Source organism: Dysidea avara, chromosome 1, assembly GCF_963678975.1.
Source record: "Dysidea avara chromosome 1, odDysAvar1.4, whole genome shotgun sequence".
In the NCBI taxonomy this organism is placed as follows: Eukaryota; Metazoa; Porifera; class Demospongiae; order Dictyoceratida; family Dysideidae; genus Dysidea; species Dysidea avara.
Window position 1 is genome coordinate 17,616,436 of NC_089272.1, and position 16,869 is coordinate 17,633,304.

General features: G+C 36.7%; 1 protein-coding gene across 1 annotated transcript in view; it reads left to right on the forward strand.

Moving 5' to 3' along the window:
- Window positions 1–16,869, forward strand: part of LOC136263706 (uncharacterized) — a 107,060-nt gene that overhangs the window by 46,754 nt on the left and 43,437 nt on the right. Inside the window, exon 5 of the mRNA XM_066058368.1 lies at window positions 8,191–9,489. Within this exon, the coding sequence (XP_065914440.1) occupies window positions 8,191–9,489 (1,299 nt within the window). The remainder of the gene's footprint in view (window positions 1–8,190; window positions 9,490–16,869) is intronic.

Genomic DNA, 16,869 nt, shown 5'->3' on the forward strand with positions numbered 1-16,869 from the left:
AAAGGGCTTCATTCATCAACTTGTGTAGTTAATATGTATGGCAATACTTAATTCAGGTACACAATTTCCATTGAAAGTGCTCTTAGATTCAATCTTGTATTGTTCAAATTTCAAAATTTTCCACTTTCAACATTATTATTCTAACATTCACCTATTCAGTGTTGTGCAATTGTGAGAGGGGTGCATCATGTATTTGGTTGTCTGTATCTACCCAAACTTTTCCATTAGCAAAATGCTTCAGAGAGCCATACCTATAATCTAAAGGCAGTATATAAAATATCTACGGGCAGAAAATATTATGAATTTTATGTGGAAATGTCTCCAAATTGCAGTATTTTAGCATCTATTTTTCAAAATTTTCCTGGGGGGGCATGCCCCCAGACCCCCTAGTTCCAGCATGCTTCGCATGCTGGGAAGTGTACTTCACACACCTCTACCCAAGAGATTAGTACCTTGAGTTAGCCCCCCCCTTTTATAAATCCTAGATCCGCCCCTGTACACAATATACACAGTTTTATTTGTGAATCACTTGCTTTATTCATGTAATATTCTGAGTGGTCAGTCTACAAAGAAATGGTCACTCTTGAGAGGTTTTACCTATCTCATATGCTGTTCTCTATAAAATAGATATGTGGTGAAAATTTCATGTTATTAATAGTATCCTATCTAGATTTATGACACTTTGAATATTGTGTTTGGTGCCAAGTGATATACATAAAAAGCGTTGAAAATGCTGTACACAAAAATCATCACACTGTCAACTTCTTTTGCTTATATCTTTTGATAGGAACCACCGATTGAGGTGGGGTTTGCACTAAAATGACCCTGAAAAATAGCACAATATTTGTCATACCAATGAATGCATGGAATGTTAGTTATTTAATTTAGTTGGAAATCTCTACTAATAGAACAGTCACATTTCTACAAGTGCCATATTTTTATATTGTAAAGTCTGTAAGTAGCTAGTAATTTAAACTATACAATCCGATGCTAAGCAGAAGTTGTAACTATGCTAAATATTGATTGCTGTGTTACAGCTGTTTTGTGACTGCTCTAATAGAGTATCTTGATCGTTTTAATGCAGTACAAGATGAAAGGCAAAGTGTTATTAAGGGTTTACTAGTTAAAATGGGTGGTAGTTGACTGCAGTTGCATGCCACTAACAGGACCGTCCAGAGAAATTAGAGACCCCAGGGAAAAGAGTTAAAGAGGGGCCCAGGGGCAAGGAAGGGTCTAGATCCTGACTGCTCTATTAGAGTATATCGATCTTTCTTTAAACAGGTATTCAAGGGGCCCTTTCGGGCTGGGACAGGGGGAAAAACACCCCAGTTACCCCCACTCCCCCCCCCCATGTGGGCGGCCCTGGCCACTAAAATTACATTTATATTTTAATATTCTGTCACTGTAATCTGGGGTTTCTGTCAAAACCATGAAACTCACCTACTGTTATCAACAGTGCATTGCTTATTCTAACAAAAAGTATTGAAATCCCATCCAAAAACAGCTTATAGCTGTAAAAAAAAGTGTGCGTCCAAGTAAAGCAGAGTTAACTGCGACAAAAAGTAATGATATCATAATGCGGCCATGTGCAAGGTGTGCAAGTTGTAAAAATAATATTAGCTAATCAGATAATACAATATTTAATGTTATTGTTAAAGTGTTAATGAGAACTATATGATGCTGCTATTTTTAAGTGTGTGAGCATCTTCATAAATGCGACACAAATTTAATTCTCAACAAAGCAATGTGTATAGATTCTCTGATGGCAATAAATAGTTTAAGTTTGGCCACCTTTCCTGTATAGTTATGAACAAAGGAAAGGTGGCCAAACTCAAACTATTTACACTAAAGTGGTATATGCACTGAAAAACATTTACAAAGATCAGGATACTCTAATAGAACATTCATAATGGAATACAATTTTAAAATGGGTGTTAAAGAATAATGTAAGACTACAGTAACTTGAATTTTATGGAGTAATTTAGTAGCTACAAGGCTGTAGCTATATCTTAAGATTTTTTGGAATATGCATTTGTATCACTATGCAGTATTTGAACAACCATCTATGTTATCTAAAGCTGAAAAGCTGTCTGTCTGTCTGTCTGTCAGTCAGTCTGTCTGTCTGTCCATCTGCTTCATGATGTCATTAACTTGACAACCAAAGCATGTATTGACATGAGACTTTAACAAAATTAAGCGCTCATCATCAAGTTTGTTGTTGCAAATTGCTACATGCTTCCGTTCATTCTATATAAAGCATTGAAGGCGTTAGAGTAGAGGAAAACTTGAGCTACATTCCTGTCAAAACCACAAACAAACAGCCCATGCATTAGTGCATAGAACTGTTAACCCAAAGGTCCATGGTTTGATTTCTGCCTATGATAACAGTTTTTTCTACCTTTTCATGACATACTTTTTTGTATGTCAGTTATCTCATCTATTCACCATAGATATTACCAGGGTAATATCTTGGAAACGTGGTTTGCCCATGGCCAACCATATCAAAGGTACGAAACACTTTGATTCATTTTGTAGAGCAGCGTGGAGCATTTTATTGTGGATTTTAATTTACACTTTAGGCAAGGCTCAGTGTAGTTGCTAAGTTTAGATTATATGACAGCAACTAAACTAAATTCTAAGATGAATGATCTGTAAAATGATTGCTTGGGAAATGTATGGATGCACATTTCTACCCACTGTGTGGGGTGTGTGTCAGCCATTGAGCAGACCAGAATATGACAACTAGTTGAGTAGCTTATAGTCCTAACTTAATGTATTGACCTACTTACTGTCACAATAGCAAAGCAGTAGTAATAAAGCATAGATCCTTTACACCCCAAAAAGCTAATCCCACAATTGAAAGCTCATGGATAATGATGTAGGAATAATGTGTTCTGAGAGCTATTTGCCCACATTATTGAAATCACAATCAATGAGGTGAATGCTCTGTACTATCATGTGAGTGCACCCTGAGTGACATATCACTTACTGTATACCACGACTGTGTTGGAATATTGACAACTTTAGTTACCCCTTGGGCCACAGCAAAATCCCTCACAGCTGTGGTATAACTATTACATACCTTTGTTCTCCAAATCCACCTTTAAGGAATCAATGTAAGTTCCTATCACACTATAGCTATACTGTCCTGCCCTGTTCCCTATATTTGTGCTGCTATATTAAGGTAGTCTGGTGTTCCTGCTGCTAGCCCACAAGTTAAAATTTCAGAGGAGGTTTAGGGAAGCCCCCTGCACCTAATGAACTCATTACCAAATCTAGGAACCACCTTGGATATGCCTCTGGGACCTAGAAGAATTTGGTATCACATGAAATGGAGAACAACATATCCAAATCCACCAAAAACAATTTGGGAAAATTAGTTTATTCCCACTTAAAATTTAATGCCAACTGACAATACACACTTACAATAGTTTAAAATCTTTTTCTTTAAAGATTTTACAATGTGTGTAGCCACAGTATAGCTACTCAGATTTAACAGATAGTGTACATCAGTAGTAGAAATGGAAGGAGTGGAGGAATTTGTCCCCTACCCCTCAATCAAGATACTCTAATAGAACAGTCACATTATTATTTTATTAAATTTTTAGAGGCTACCCAATTTTATCATTACAATGAGGAAATATGTGATTTGTGGTCCAACTTGGGAAATTTCTTTGGTTTAGCAATGATTTTTAGTAGTTATTTTGAATTCTTTCAGATCATTTGCATTAAGCTTGTCCTCTAAAAACTATTTCATTTGGTCGATCATCATTGCATGCTTTGCAGTCATTTTCTCTTCATCTTCAGTGTGTTTTACAATACTGTATCTTTTTGATGTGGTATCATTAACTTGTTGACTAACAACCTACACCCATGTTATCCATAAATCATGCTCACCTCACTCAGGGCTGCCCAGAGAAATTAATAGACCCAGGGTAAAGAGTTAAAGTGGGGCCCCAGGGGCAAGGAGGTTTCCATTCTGAATCACAACTTCACCCAAACTGTAAGTTGAAGACCAAAACCAAAAAAAAAGTCATTACATATTGACAATGACAATAGCTACCCCTCACCAACCATATCTCCTTATTTATAAACTTGATACACTGCTCCTCTAAAGAATACTGTGACTGCTCTATTAGAGTATTTAGATCTGACTGCTCTATTAGAGTATATCGATCTTTTAAACTTGTATTCAAGGGGCCCTTCCTGAGGCCTCCTGGGGCCCCTTTCAGGCTGGGGCCCAGGGAAAATTGCCCCAGTTGCCCCCCCCCGTGGGTGGCCCTGACCTCACTTAATTTCTACTTTATAAATTAAAGTTCTACAGTAGTTTAGTACACTAGAATGGTAAGTTTTATGCCTTATAGCAGGAAAGTGTGGCAGGAGAAAAAGTTGGTGAATTTGGTGTTAAATGTGCCAAATTGTTTATCCAGTACAAATCTGTACTAGTTCTGCTAACAAATTTGCCAAACTTTTTCTTGCCGAAATCCTATCTTGGCAAATCTGCCGAAGGTTTTCCTGCCAAATGTTCTGGCTATATGATAATCTTGTAGAACTATTAGTGGAATCCTAGATTGTTTTAGAACATTCTACAGTATGCATGTGCATTGTATTAGAAGTGCTCAAAAAATGTGTGCTCTATTAGAGTACTACAAAAATATTATATCCTATATCAAAGTAGTGTGTCACGTGGCCAAGTACATTGGTGAGTAAAAGACAAGTGTGTATTTTACAGCTGAGTTTACAGAACCAAGAATGCCATTTTCACTGATCTGTAGCTTGATAGTGCCTGAATGGTATTTAACCATTTTTGCTGTGGAAACTTCATCAGAATAGGGCGCTTAATACCCATTTCAAATTTGAGCTAAATTTGACAGCAATCACTGAGATACGTGCCTTCAAGGTATGTCTTATTTTCTTTGTATTTTTCTTCTTAATCTTCTTCTTCTAATTCATCTTTTTAAATCAAGCTGCCATGTAGAGTCAATTCAGCTACAAAAGGGTCACCCTGTAGAGTATTCAGCCTTGTAAATCACCCGTAGATCTTGCTGTAGATAGTTCAGCTATACATACGTGACACCCTGTACAAGGTTCAGCTGTGTAAAAAGTCGCCCTAATAGCTATATAATCTTTTTTTTCAAATTTACAATAAATACATAGATTTACACAGATAGCAGTCTTCTACGATTTGTGTACATGTAGTAAAAGAGAGAGAGGGGGGGGGGGGGGGATAGGGGATAAAAACAAGTTAAAAGGAAGCCTCAAAGCCAATTATAGGCTGGATTTAGGTTTTACAATTTCAAAAAGAAGTGATATCTATACCAAAACAGCCAAGCTGTGAAAAAAAAACTGTGTAGCCCTCCATAAAGGCCAGGGTGAGAAAGTTAGAATGTCAAAGATGTTAACCAATAAATTACTAGCTATCGTAAAAGTCATGCATTTGCAGGTGGTATACTGAATTAGCTAATCATGTCTCTCCAGTCCTGTGTGTCTAGCTTGCAAAATTATTGTAGACGGATCAAAAAAATACTCTAATAGAAAGTCACATCTACAGCGTTACCTTAGAAAATCATGCTGGGTAATAATGTATACAGTATAGCACCATCATATAACTGGTGTTATATAATGCATCACTGCTGTATGTATCCAGTGTGCTGGCTACACAATATTATTAGTGAACCATCTAATTTTGGAACTTTATTGTACATTTTCATCACTATATAGGAAAACGATCTATATTCATCCAAAATTGGAAGAAAATGTCACAGAGTAAAGAAATATCCAAAAGTGGAAAAAAATAAGTCCATTACTTTTTTCCATTTTTGGAAGTGTAGCATACCTCACAATGTAGATGCCTTGTCCTACTGTTAGGTTGTCCCTCTGATGTGTACTTGATTGTATGTATCGCAATCTTAGTAAATAAATAAATGTGACCAGATTTTACAAAACCGATCCAAATCGCACATCAGGCAAAATCAAACTATCACCACCAGTGGATAACTACACTATCATACTAGTAGCTTTGACACTCAGTACCACTCAAACTACTCAAGGCTGGTTTCAACAGACGTCTTTTCTGGGAGGGGGAGGGGTGGAGCTCTAATGACGGTTTTAGGTCTTTTGATGGACCTGGCTTGGAAAGAATCAGTGGTTTACTGATGACAGCCTGAAAATGTTGGCCAGACGTTTTTGTGTAGATTTTGCTACATATCAGCCACTAAGGAGCCAGCACAGCCCTGTAATCTCGTCTCTGGACTCCAATCATGGTCTGCCTCCATTTTGAGGTCTAACCCTTGCCCACCCCCCACCCTCCACCCCTTTGTGAGAACTCGTGATACTACTTTGCTCGTCCAACAGCTCAGATTTTCTATCTAATTTGGCGGGAAACTCTACAAGCAGCTACAAGTACTGGAAGTGGTCTGAAAGGTAACTGATTAATGCATCTTTAGTGTAAATTTCAAACGCGTGCTTGCTATCCTTGGAGAGTTATGCTGGCTTGAATTCTTTAAAACCGTTTATCTCAAAACTTCTAATGTGCGATTTGGATTGTTTTTCCAAAATCCAGTCACAAATAAAATTAATGCAGTGTTAGTAAATTAATAATGAGATAGCTAGTTAAATAAATGATATATTGATACACTGCAAAGCCTATGATGAACAAGTACAGGTACACAAAAAGTGACACATTAATAAAAAGTACTGAAACAAGCTGGAGTAGTGCACGATATTAAATCACAGTTAAACAATAAGAAGTACAGTGTTATATCCCTACTGTGCTCAAGGAAATGCACAGTAGGGATATAACACTTCTACTGTTTTACTGTGATTTTATGTCGTGCACTACTCCAGCTTGTTTCAGTACTTTTTATTGATGTGTTACGGTCCCTATTCTAGTTCAAAATTCTGATTTTTAGTGTACTTGTTTGTTAACTCAAATTACAGTATTATGACTGGTGAACCCACGTATGCCACATCAAAACAAAGAAATGACACCACGCGCAAGCTTCATTGTCAGCTATGTTCAACCTGTTACACAGCATTATGAATCAAGAACTGTTCAAAAAGCACCACTACAATCAAAGTAGCCACTATGAAAAATATGGACAATTTCTTTTATGAAGGGAAGCCATCATGTACTAATGCCAAATTGCCACTTTTTGCTGTCAACAAAGATGAATGGGGACACTGGTGAGTCCATAAAGAATGCATTGTATGTACTGCGGCAAGCCAAAAGGCACCTCTGTAGCCAAAGTGACATTGAGCAGTGAAAATATCAAGCCTGTATGTAGTCTTAGCTGTTATTGAGTTACACTTGTCTGAAGGAATCAGTCGGTTGGTCGGTTGGTCAGTCAGGCAGTCAGTAGAAAATTCCATTTTGTAATTTAAAAAAACTCATAGCAACTTATTGAAAGTGTTTCGGATATAGGCTTGGTTTTACCTAACCAATACTGCTTCATCATTGTCAGGGAAAAGCGAGGTTGGATTTTGGATGATGCTACACCTGTGTGGTCCAGTACTATCGTACAGTATGACACTAGTATATTAATCTAAAATAATGAAGTATAGGGACACAAGTGATAAAAAGTAGTGAAAAAAGAGATGAATGATGGTTTACAGCATAGCTTGGTGGTAAAATCTCTACATTGGCATGTTGTAACAATAATTCTGTTAATACCAAAGTAGGGATTTTTTTCTCGCTGAGCTATTCTGTAATACCATCATTCATCACTTGTTTCACTACTTTTCATTGCTTGGTTCCCTACTTCATTAGTAATTTTTAATATACGTAGCTACTGCTTTGTAAAGTTTTTTATGTTCAATGGTTGTCATTAAAGGGAGCAGCTAGTTTTCATTGTTGACTGCTGTGTTACTGCAGGTGACTGCTCTATTAGAGTATCTCAATTGTTTTAGTGGAAGGATCCCACAATGCTGCAAAGACGCATTGTGCTGTAAAATCCACCTTAATATTAGAAATGACTTATGTCAGACATTTTTCGTTAGTCATAATCGCTTAAGCCACTGTTAACTACTGTAAATGTAATTACAAAGTGAATAAATGCTTGTCCACTGGTGTACTTGTTTACATTGCTACTGTTCTTTATACAGTGCCACTTGTTAAGCACTCTTAAGTATTGCTACATGACAATTTAAATAATGTGATATTATACTTCGTACCTGTGTATGTTGTATCAGATACAAAGAGTGGACAAGATTACTACTTAGGTTACATTCGTAACCGTCAGAATGCACAACCGGGTATCATAATAATGACAACTGAATCACAACCAGTGTACTATTTGATTGAGGCTCCAGGAGTAGGATATTACAGCAGTGGTATAATAACATGTGACAGTGATATCTTTGTTACTCTTCCTACTGATCTGATAACAGGATCTTTCGAGTGTAAAGGAGTTCACATGATGATTAATAGTCATGAGGTAACCGTGACTGGCCAAAATTTAGCATTTGCAAGTAGTGACACATTTCTCTGCCTACCTGTTACAAATTTGTGTCACACAGAATATGTGTATTATGGGATATCTGTACCTCGAGCAGAATTAAATTCAACTGCTTCTTCTCGTCGTAGTTCACTTTTAGTAGTTAGTACAGAGAATGATACAACTATGGAATTAATAGCTACACAACCAATTAATATTACTGTCAATAATTCTCCAGTTAATCTCACTGCTGGTATGCAGTACTCATGTGTTATCAACAGGCTTGACACTGTGTATATTGAATCACTTAATGACTTGACTGGAAATAAAATTGTTACAAACCAACCAGTATTTGTGTTGAGTGGTCACAAATGTGGTAGAATACCACCAGATGTTCCTAGATGTGATCACCTAGTAGAACAAGTTCCACCCACCACGTTATGGGGTACAGAATATTATACTGCACCATTGGCCACCAGAAGATCATATACTATTAAAGTACTGGCAGCATATAACTCCACTGTTCTTGATATTTACTGTAGCAATACAGGGGAGTCTTATAATATTAATGAAGGAGAATATATGAACAAAACTCTGTCAATGCAGGAATATTGTGCCATTAAGTCAACAAGACCAGTGTTAGTTGCTCAGTTTAGTCATGGACAGAACGAGGATACTGGTAATGGTGATCCAATGATGATGTTAGTACCAGCCACAAATCAGTATAATAGCAAATTTTGGTTTTCTTCACTTAAGAGTCAGTTAAATTTCTCACACTATATTAACATCATAGTGTTAGCAGAGTATTATCAACCTGACCTGTTCTACCTGATATCAGGAGGAGTGAACACATCACTATACATGCACCAATGGGTACCAATTATCATCAACAACATTACTGAGGCTTATGGCTTACAAGTGAATATTTCAAGAGGAGTATCTGAAGTTTTCCATGGTAATACAAGTGCTCTAATGACAACATTGGTGTATGGATTTGCTGATTACAATGCTTATGGACATCCCGGAGGATATAATACCATAAAAGCTTGTGCAGGTTGTTCATTATGTAATTACTATATATATATATATACCAAAACAGCCAAGCTGTGAAAAAAAGGTGCAGCCCCAAAAAGCTAAGAAGATGTGAAATTGAAGGCAGCGGACAAGAAATGACTGTGATGGTAAGTTAATGGCAACAATTTTAATAACAACAATTCAGGTGAATTTGTGCTTCTCAGAGTTTCACTAGGATTTGGCATCAAATTCACCTAAAATGTCATTATTAAATTTTTTCCATTAATGTACTATCACAGCCATTTATTGGCTGCCACCTTGGATTTCACATCTTTTTTTCACCATGGCTTTTTGGGGGCCCCCATCCTTTTTCACAGCTTGGCTGTTTAGGTATATTGGCTTTAGAACTTTTTACATGTCTTAATTCTTTACTGCAGAAAGAGGAAGAGATAACAGAAGAATTCTTTTGTGTTTTGCTTATATACTAGCTATTTAAACAAAATTTAAATTTGTAAAATGAAGCAGGGATTGATATAATAGTTGCACATGCTATAAAAAGTAAGTAAACAAGCTCAAAAATGTTACAGCTGAAATGAGAATGATCCACGCAACAAAAAATAAGGAAACAAGATTAGATGGCTACTTGCTAAAATGAGACACATTTTAATACCTAAATTTGGCTAACATCTTGAAATGAGACTATCAAATTAGTCAAAAGTAGGCATTAAAATGTGTCTCATTTTTAGCAAGTAGCCATCTTAATCTTGTTTCCTCGCTGTGTGTTGCATAGATCGTTTCTTATATTAGCTGTAACATTTTTGCTTGCTTTTTGTAGCATGTGTAACTATTATATCGATCCCTACTTCCTTTCAATTTTTAGATTTTTTGAAATAGCTACTTTTTATGCCCAGCTAGTTAACTAGCTATATTACACTCCTGCACAGTACAGTGGAACCTCTCTTATCTGGGCGGTCTGGTACCTATTACTGTCCGTATCTCAGAAATGTCCGTAACTAAGAATAACATGCTATTATGCTAAAGTGACTAACTTAAATACAAGTAATGTTGTTATTGCTATCAGTTGGTACTATGCAGTTTAGTGGGCAGAGGAAGAAGTCACTACAGAGCAGTCATGGTCACTCCCCTGGGCTGTAAAAATGCATTATCACCTAGCAACCAAGTGGTATTTATCAGACATGGGGCCAAGTACATTTAAAAGTACTTAAGTAAAGTACAAGTACTTTTGAATTTTCCAAGTACAAGTACAAGTACTCCAGCAGCAATCAAGAGAGTACTTAAGTAAAGTACAAGTACATGCTGGAAGTACTTAAGTAAAGTACAAGTACATTTTGCTGTAGTAAAATATATGCTGTATTCAGTGTATTGTAGTATGTAAGTGTGCCTAGGGGGGTTGGTTTTTGTCAACTATTCTCTCTCTTAAACTCTTAAAACGCACTGACTTGAACAACAGCATTGGCGACATCGTTAATCGTGGCAGCATGATACACAGTAAGGTTGGGGAAGGCAGTAGAAGAATCGCAAGAAGTTGTAAACTGCACCTTCATACAATTTTGATATTCTCATTGTACACCCACTGTGTACAAACTATGTACAATGTTTGCAGTACTTACAAGTACTTTAAGTACTCAAGTACATACAAGTACTTAGCAAAGTACTTGAGTATAAGTACAAGTACATTGGGGAATTTAAGAAAGTATTTAAGTAAAGTACAAGTACTTTCAAATCTGTACTTAAGTGTACTTAAGTATAAGTACTCATGTACTTGGCCCCATGTCTGGTAGTTATTAGTAGTAGAATAAACAAGCCATCAAACAGGTAAACAGCAGCCTTTAGGCTCCCCCCTTGTGCTTTCATCTAAACCAAACTTCATTATGGTCAATAAACTACAAGCCACATGACCAATTTGGGCTATCCGGACAATGGAGGTGCCCGGATAATAGAGGTCCGGATAAGGGAGGTTCCACTGTACAAATATCACTCATTTTTGTACACTATAAGTGCCTCTAAAAAATAATTTGCATTTTTGTCTTTGAAGCTATCACAGCAACTGTTAAAGCTAGGCTTCAACTGCATTTCTAAAGGCCTAAATGGTACAATTTAACAGTGAAACATCACTGGATAGTTTATCAATAAGAGTGGAACCTCTTTTAGAAGCCTGTATTCACCCATAAAAGGCATGATTACCTCGCAAATAACTATACTGGTAAGATGACTATACAGCGTTAATAAATGCTAGAGAAGGCTCCTTGACTACTAACCTTATCTTATGGAAAACTTTGTTAAAATGACGTGGTCAGGCAGTGACATGTACTGCAACTATCCTTTATCCTCCATGAAGAAGAAAAAAGGCTTAAATTATGAACAGCATGGTGCAGTGGACAAAAATAGTCGAAACAACAGATTCATGAATTCACCATCATTACCTAGGCTGTCTGAAATTTCTGGAGCTATACACCTAGCACTATCAGATCTTGTGGAAGGCAGACGAAATGCTGGTGAAATTTGAATTTATAAAATTCATTGTACATCGAATCAATCGACTTTTCGCTCCATTTAACCAAGGTACAGCATCATTACAGCAGTACTAATGGATTCTATATAGGTGGTTTTTTTGGGGGGTAAAATTTGTTGCAAGGCTATTTTTTAAAGTGCAATAAGTTATGAAGCCATATGATTCTTACCGATCCCTACTTATTAAGTACTACCTTACTTAATGACATTGATGAATTAAAAAATAATGTAACTGTATTATTACATCTATAGGTTGGCTGGCTTGTACCAGAAATCTCTACAACTACAAGACAACTTGTTTGTAGCTGAACGCTCTTACAGAGTGACTTCCAATGTAGCTATAGGGTAATTTGTTGGAGCTGAACTCTTAACAAGATGACTTATTGTAGCTGAACTCTCTACAGGGTGACTTGTTTGTAGCTGAACTCTCCACAGAGTGATTTGTTTGTAGCTGAGCTCTCTATTGGATGATTTGTTTGTAGCTGAACTCTCTAATGTACTTGAACTCTCTACAGGGTAACCATGTAGCTGAACTAACTACTAAGTGGAGTTGTGGGTGTCAAAATATTCACATCCAAGCTTTGAAAATCCAAAAAAAATTTCAGCTGGTATGCTCCAGCTTGGTATGTTTACGCATGCTGCTAAGCATTGCCATACAATGTCAGATCATGTCAGATCATGTCAGATCAACTATGACTTTGATCTGACATAATGTCAGATCAATGAAGACTAGTTCTAATCCTCTCTGCACCAAACCCAACCTGTGCCACAATTACACAATTGAGTTTCGTGAATAAAAAATATTAGTTTTCACACCTACCAGGCAAATAATATACTGCAGTACATTTAAAACCCCTTTAGAAGCCACTTAAAAAGTGTGTGAACGTGTGGTAGAATGGTGCAGGTTGCACTTCACTGAAAGCTGCAGGCTCAATTCTCCAAGCTAGACAAACTTTTTTTCACTTTTTTGGACCTTTTTAAGACACATTTTTAGAAACTCTTTGATTGCTCTGTTAGAGTCGCTGACTGTCCTATTAGAGTATATCGATCTTTTTTAGCAGAAAGTGGTCGGCCATCCTTGACTAGTTCAGTAGGTATTGGGTAGTCGTCGAGCTAATTGGTCGGTAAATGTCCAATGGCCGACCGTTATAATCCACTCTGATTTGGTATCATATCTCTATGGTCTTCCTTTCAAACCATAAAAAGGCCTATGATGGTCATTACATCTACATAGTAATTTTCAACACATTTCATCAAGGGGTTTACCCTATGGGAATGACAGAATTTCAGTCTTATATTATGTAAAAAATCAGTCATAAATACGTGATAATGCACTCGATTCTCACCAAACTTGGTACTGCAATTCAGTTTATTGAGTTGTCAGCTGGATTGGAGTATGAATTTGTATTTTATGGCAAATTTTGCAAAATGTCTGTAAAGAAGTATGTAGAAGAAGAAAAATGATAAAACCCCACAATGTTTGCCACTCGTATCTCTGAAATGGCTTGGAAAATTTCCTTCAAATCTGGTATGTAGACTCCCATACCCGGCAGGCACATCTGTAGCAAATTTGGTGCCAGAAATCACCAAGTTAATGTTTTCTTCTTTCTGTCAATATACTCAAGGTGCGGATTTGACTTCTTCAGCCACGCAACACACTACCGTGTCCCTTGCTGTAAGAAAGGCTTAGTGATAATGTTAGTCTGTTCAAGATTTCCTTCATTTTCATTAGTATACAGTAGCTAGTGCAAAGTTGTAGTGGCATAAATTTTGTAAAGCTTAGTGAAACAAACTCCCAACTTTTCTGTGAAGTTTGATATGGAGTGTATTCCAAAGTTATAAATAAGTATTCTTTTCTTCTATGTCAGGTAAATCAGTTCTCCAGTGACCTTTTAACTATGTATTTTCAAAGCTAATTGTCCAATATTTTCCAGTAGTTATTGCATTACATAATCATTTTTTTACTTTACTTTCAGTGCTCTTCAAAGACTGTTACAACTCAAACATGAATTATTGATATGCATAAATATGTTTCAAGGGTATAAAGAACATACCCAGTTTTAGTTTTACTTTGAGATTACATCAATCAAGTCACAAAAATAATGATTTTCAAATGGTTGTCATGTCTACAGGATAAACACTTAAAAGGAATAAATTTGAACATACATAGATAATAAATGGAAACACCCATAATGTTATAGTTATGTCGTTGGCCACCCTTGTTACTGTGTGTGAACAGTTTATGGCTTTTACAGGTGGAACGTTCGCATTGCTTTAAAGCTACAAATTGGTGCTCGGCAGGAATCTCCTTACCACCCACCACAATTAATATAGAGTAATTTTGGAGGGAAAGTCATGGAGCTATAATTATACACGTGGTGTAGTGTACCATATTTTTTGTAGCCATGTTTACTTGTTCAAAGCGAGCTGTTAAATACTGAGACACACAGCTACAGTGTGTATCCGTAATACAATGACTATACAGTGTGTGATAGAACCTTTCAACACTAAAATATTCAAGTTCCTAGCTTTTACATGTAAAACTACAACTGGCTATATTGCAATTTTGACCACTGGCCCTGACAGTATGGCAGTCCTTTGCTCCTTAACCAGCAGTAAAATGATATTGCTACTGTACCACATTGTGTACTGTATACGCAAGGAAATTTTGATGTAAAAAAATTTGATGAATTTGCACTTGCTCAGATTTGACTAAATAAAAGTTGACAGAACACTGGATTTTAAAACCGCCTCCAAAATATAGTTTGGTAAGACTGGCCTCACATGGCTAGGCATTCTTTCCATGCGCTCGACCGCACTTGTTACGACAAGTGTGGTGACGATGATTGAATTTATAATCTGCTCTGCAATTCAAGGACACCACGTGTACAAAGCTATTTGGGAGAATCCGATAGTAGCCAGAAGAATTGAAGTGCCAGCACGAAGTTGAAAATTCACATGACCCTCTTGCTGTGGCAGTCATTAAACAGATAGATGAAAATGATACAATTGCAGGGCACGTTTCTAGAAAATATCCGCCTCTTGCAGTGCTTTTATTCAGTGATGTGGCATTATTCAGTGCATTGTTATTGGCAGTAGAAGGTACAACGTAGATTTAATGCAAGGCAGACTTGAAGTGTCTTGCAAGTTGCGGTTCTTGATTTTATCCCAAGAGTTTTGTAAAAGGATTGAGATTTTGGTTTGTGCTGCACTATCCAAAACTATCACATTTTCTTTAGATAAGTCAACATCCATGTTGATGAGCCTATGGTTGCAGAGATAATGATGGATGCAGTAGTCTAAGCTATCACCTTTTCTTCAGATACGCCAACATCCTTAGTTGAGGAGCGTGTGGACGACCCCATAGTTGCAGAAATTCAGATGGATACAGTTTGCAACAGTCACAGTGGATCTGTAAAAAAAACCTGCTCAGGTGCTATATGTAATGAAGACAACCAGATCAGTTGAAATTAAAATGAATTGGAGGATAGCATTGTAGTGGAAGATGTTGCTTGTTCTCCACCTAAAAAGCGATGGAAAAAATTCAATGAAGAAGCAATTATCATGGGAGAGAAGTTGACAGACAATGAGATAAATTTAGCACAAAAGATTCTTAAGTGGACTTTGTTCAACATTGCTTCAAAACAAGCCATGCCCCACTGCTGACCAAATCAATGATAATAAAATTCAAATAGTATTCTGTAAGGATAGAAAGAATTGAATACTTGCCACAACTGTTGGATGTGAGACTACAGGTTTATGACTCTATTTTTAGCTCCCTAGACAAGGAATCGCTGCGTACTGTAATGAAACTGTTTTCATCTAAAAACAATAAACCAAGGGTAAGGTTAAGTCCTTCACAGAATCAAAAAGGCTCAAATGACTGTGGTGTTTTTACTATTTACCTTGCTGTTGCAGTTGCTTTTGGACTAAATCCGAGTAAACTTCGCTTCCAACAGGAAAGAATGCAAGCCCACTAAGTAAACTGTTTCACTAGAGAACTGTTTTCTCCATTTCCTGTAGTATAGTCAATCACTTAATATGTCAATAATTTTGAGCAGTTTAAAGCTATAAACATATATGCATTGTTGATATTAATTTTATTTATAATTATTTCATGTACTTATTAATTAAAGTGTGTGATGATATTATAATCCAATCCAAAACAGCCAAGCTGTAAAAAAAAGTGTGCGGTCCTCAAAAAGGCTATGGTGAAAATCTATTGACACAAATTTCACCTGAATTGTCGTTATTAAAATTTTTACCATCAACCTACTATCACAGCCATTTCTTGGCCGCCACCTTGGATTTCACATCTTTTTTCACCATAGCCTTTTTGAGGGCTGCACACTTTTTTTACAGCTTGGCTGTTTTGGATTAGATTTCACTTCTTTTTGTATTTGTATTATACCCCAAAGCCGGCCAATGGCCTGCTTTGGGACTTTTTTAACCTATCTTTTTTTCTTTACCATAGGAAGAAGAAAAGATGAAGCAGATGTACCTTAAAGATTTCTGATTTTATCAGTAAATGTACAAATTATATATATAATACAATATTTATTACAGAACTGTCCATGGTGGTTTCTTTGTAACTGAACACTCTTCAAAGTAACTTCTTCTAGCTGATCTCTCTACAGGGTGATTTGTTTGTAGCTGAACTATCAACAAGGTAACTTCTTCTAGCTGTTCTCTCTACAGGGTGATTTATTTGTAGCTGAATTCTGTACAGGTGATTTTTTTGCTGCTGAGCTCTTTACAGAATGGTTTCTTTGTAGCTGAACTCTCTACAAGGTAACTTCTTCTAACCGATCTCTCTACAGGGAGATTTGTTTGTAGCTGAACTCTCTACAGGTGATTTGTTTGCAGCTGAAATATCTAGATGATGGTT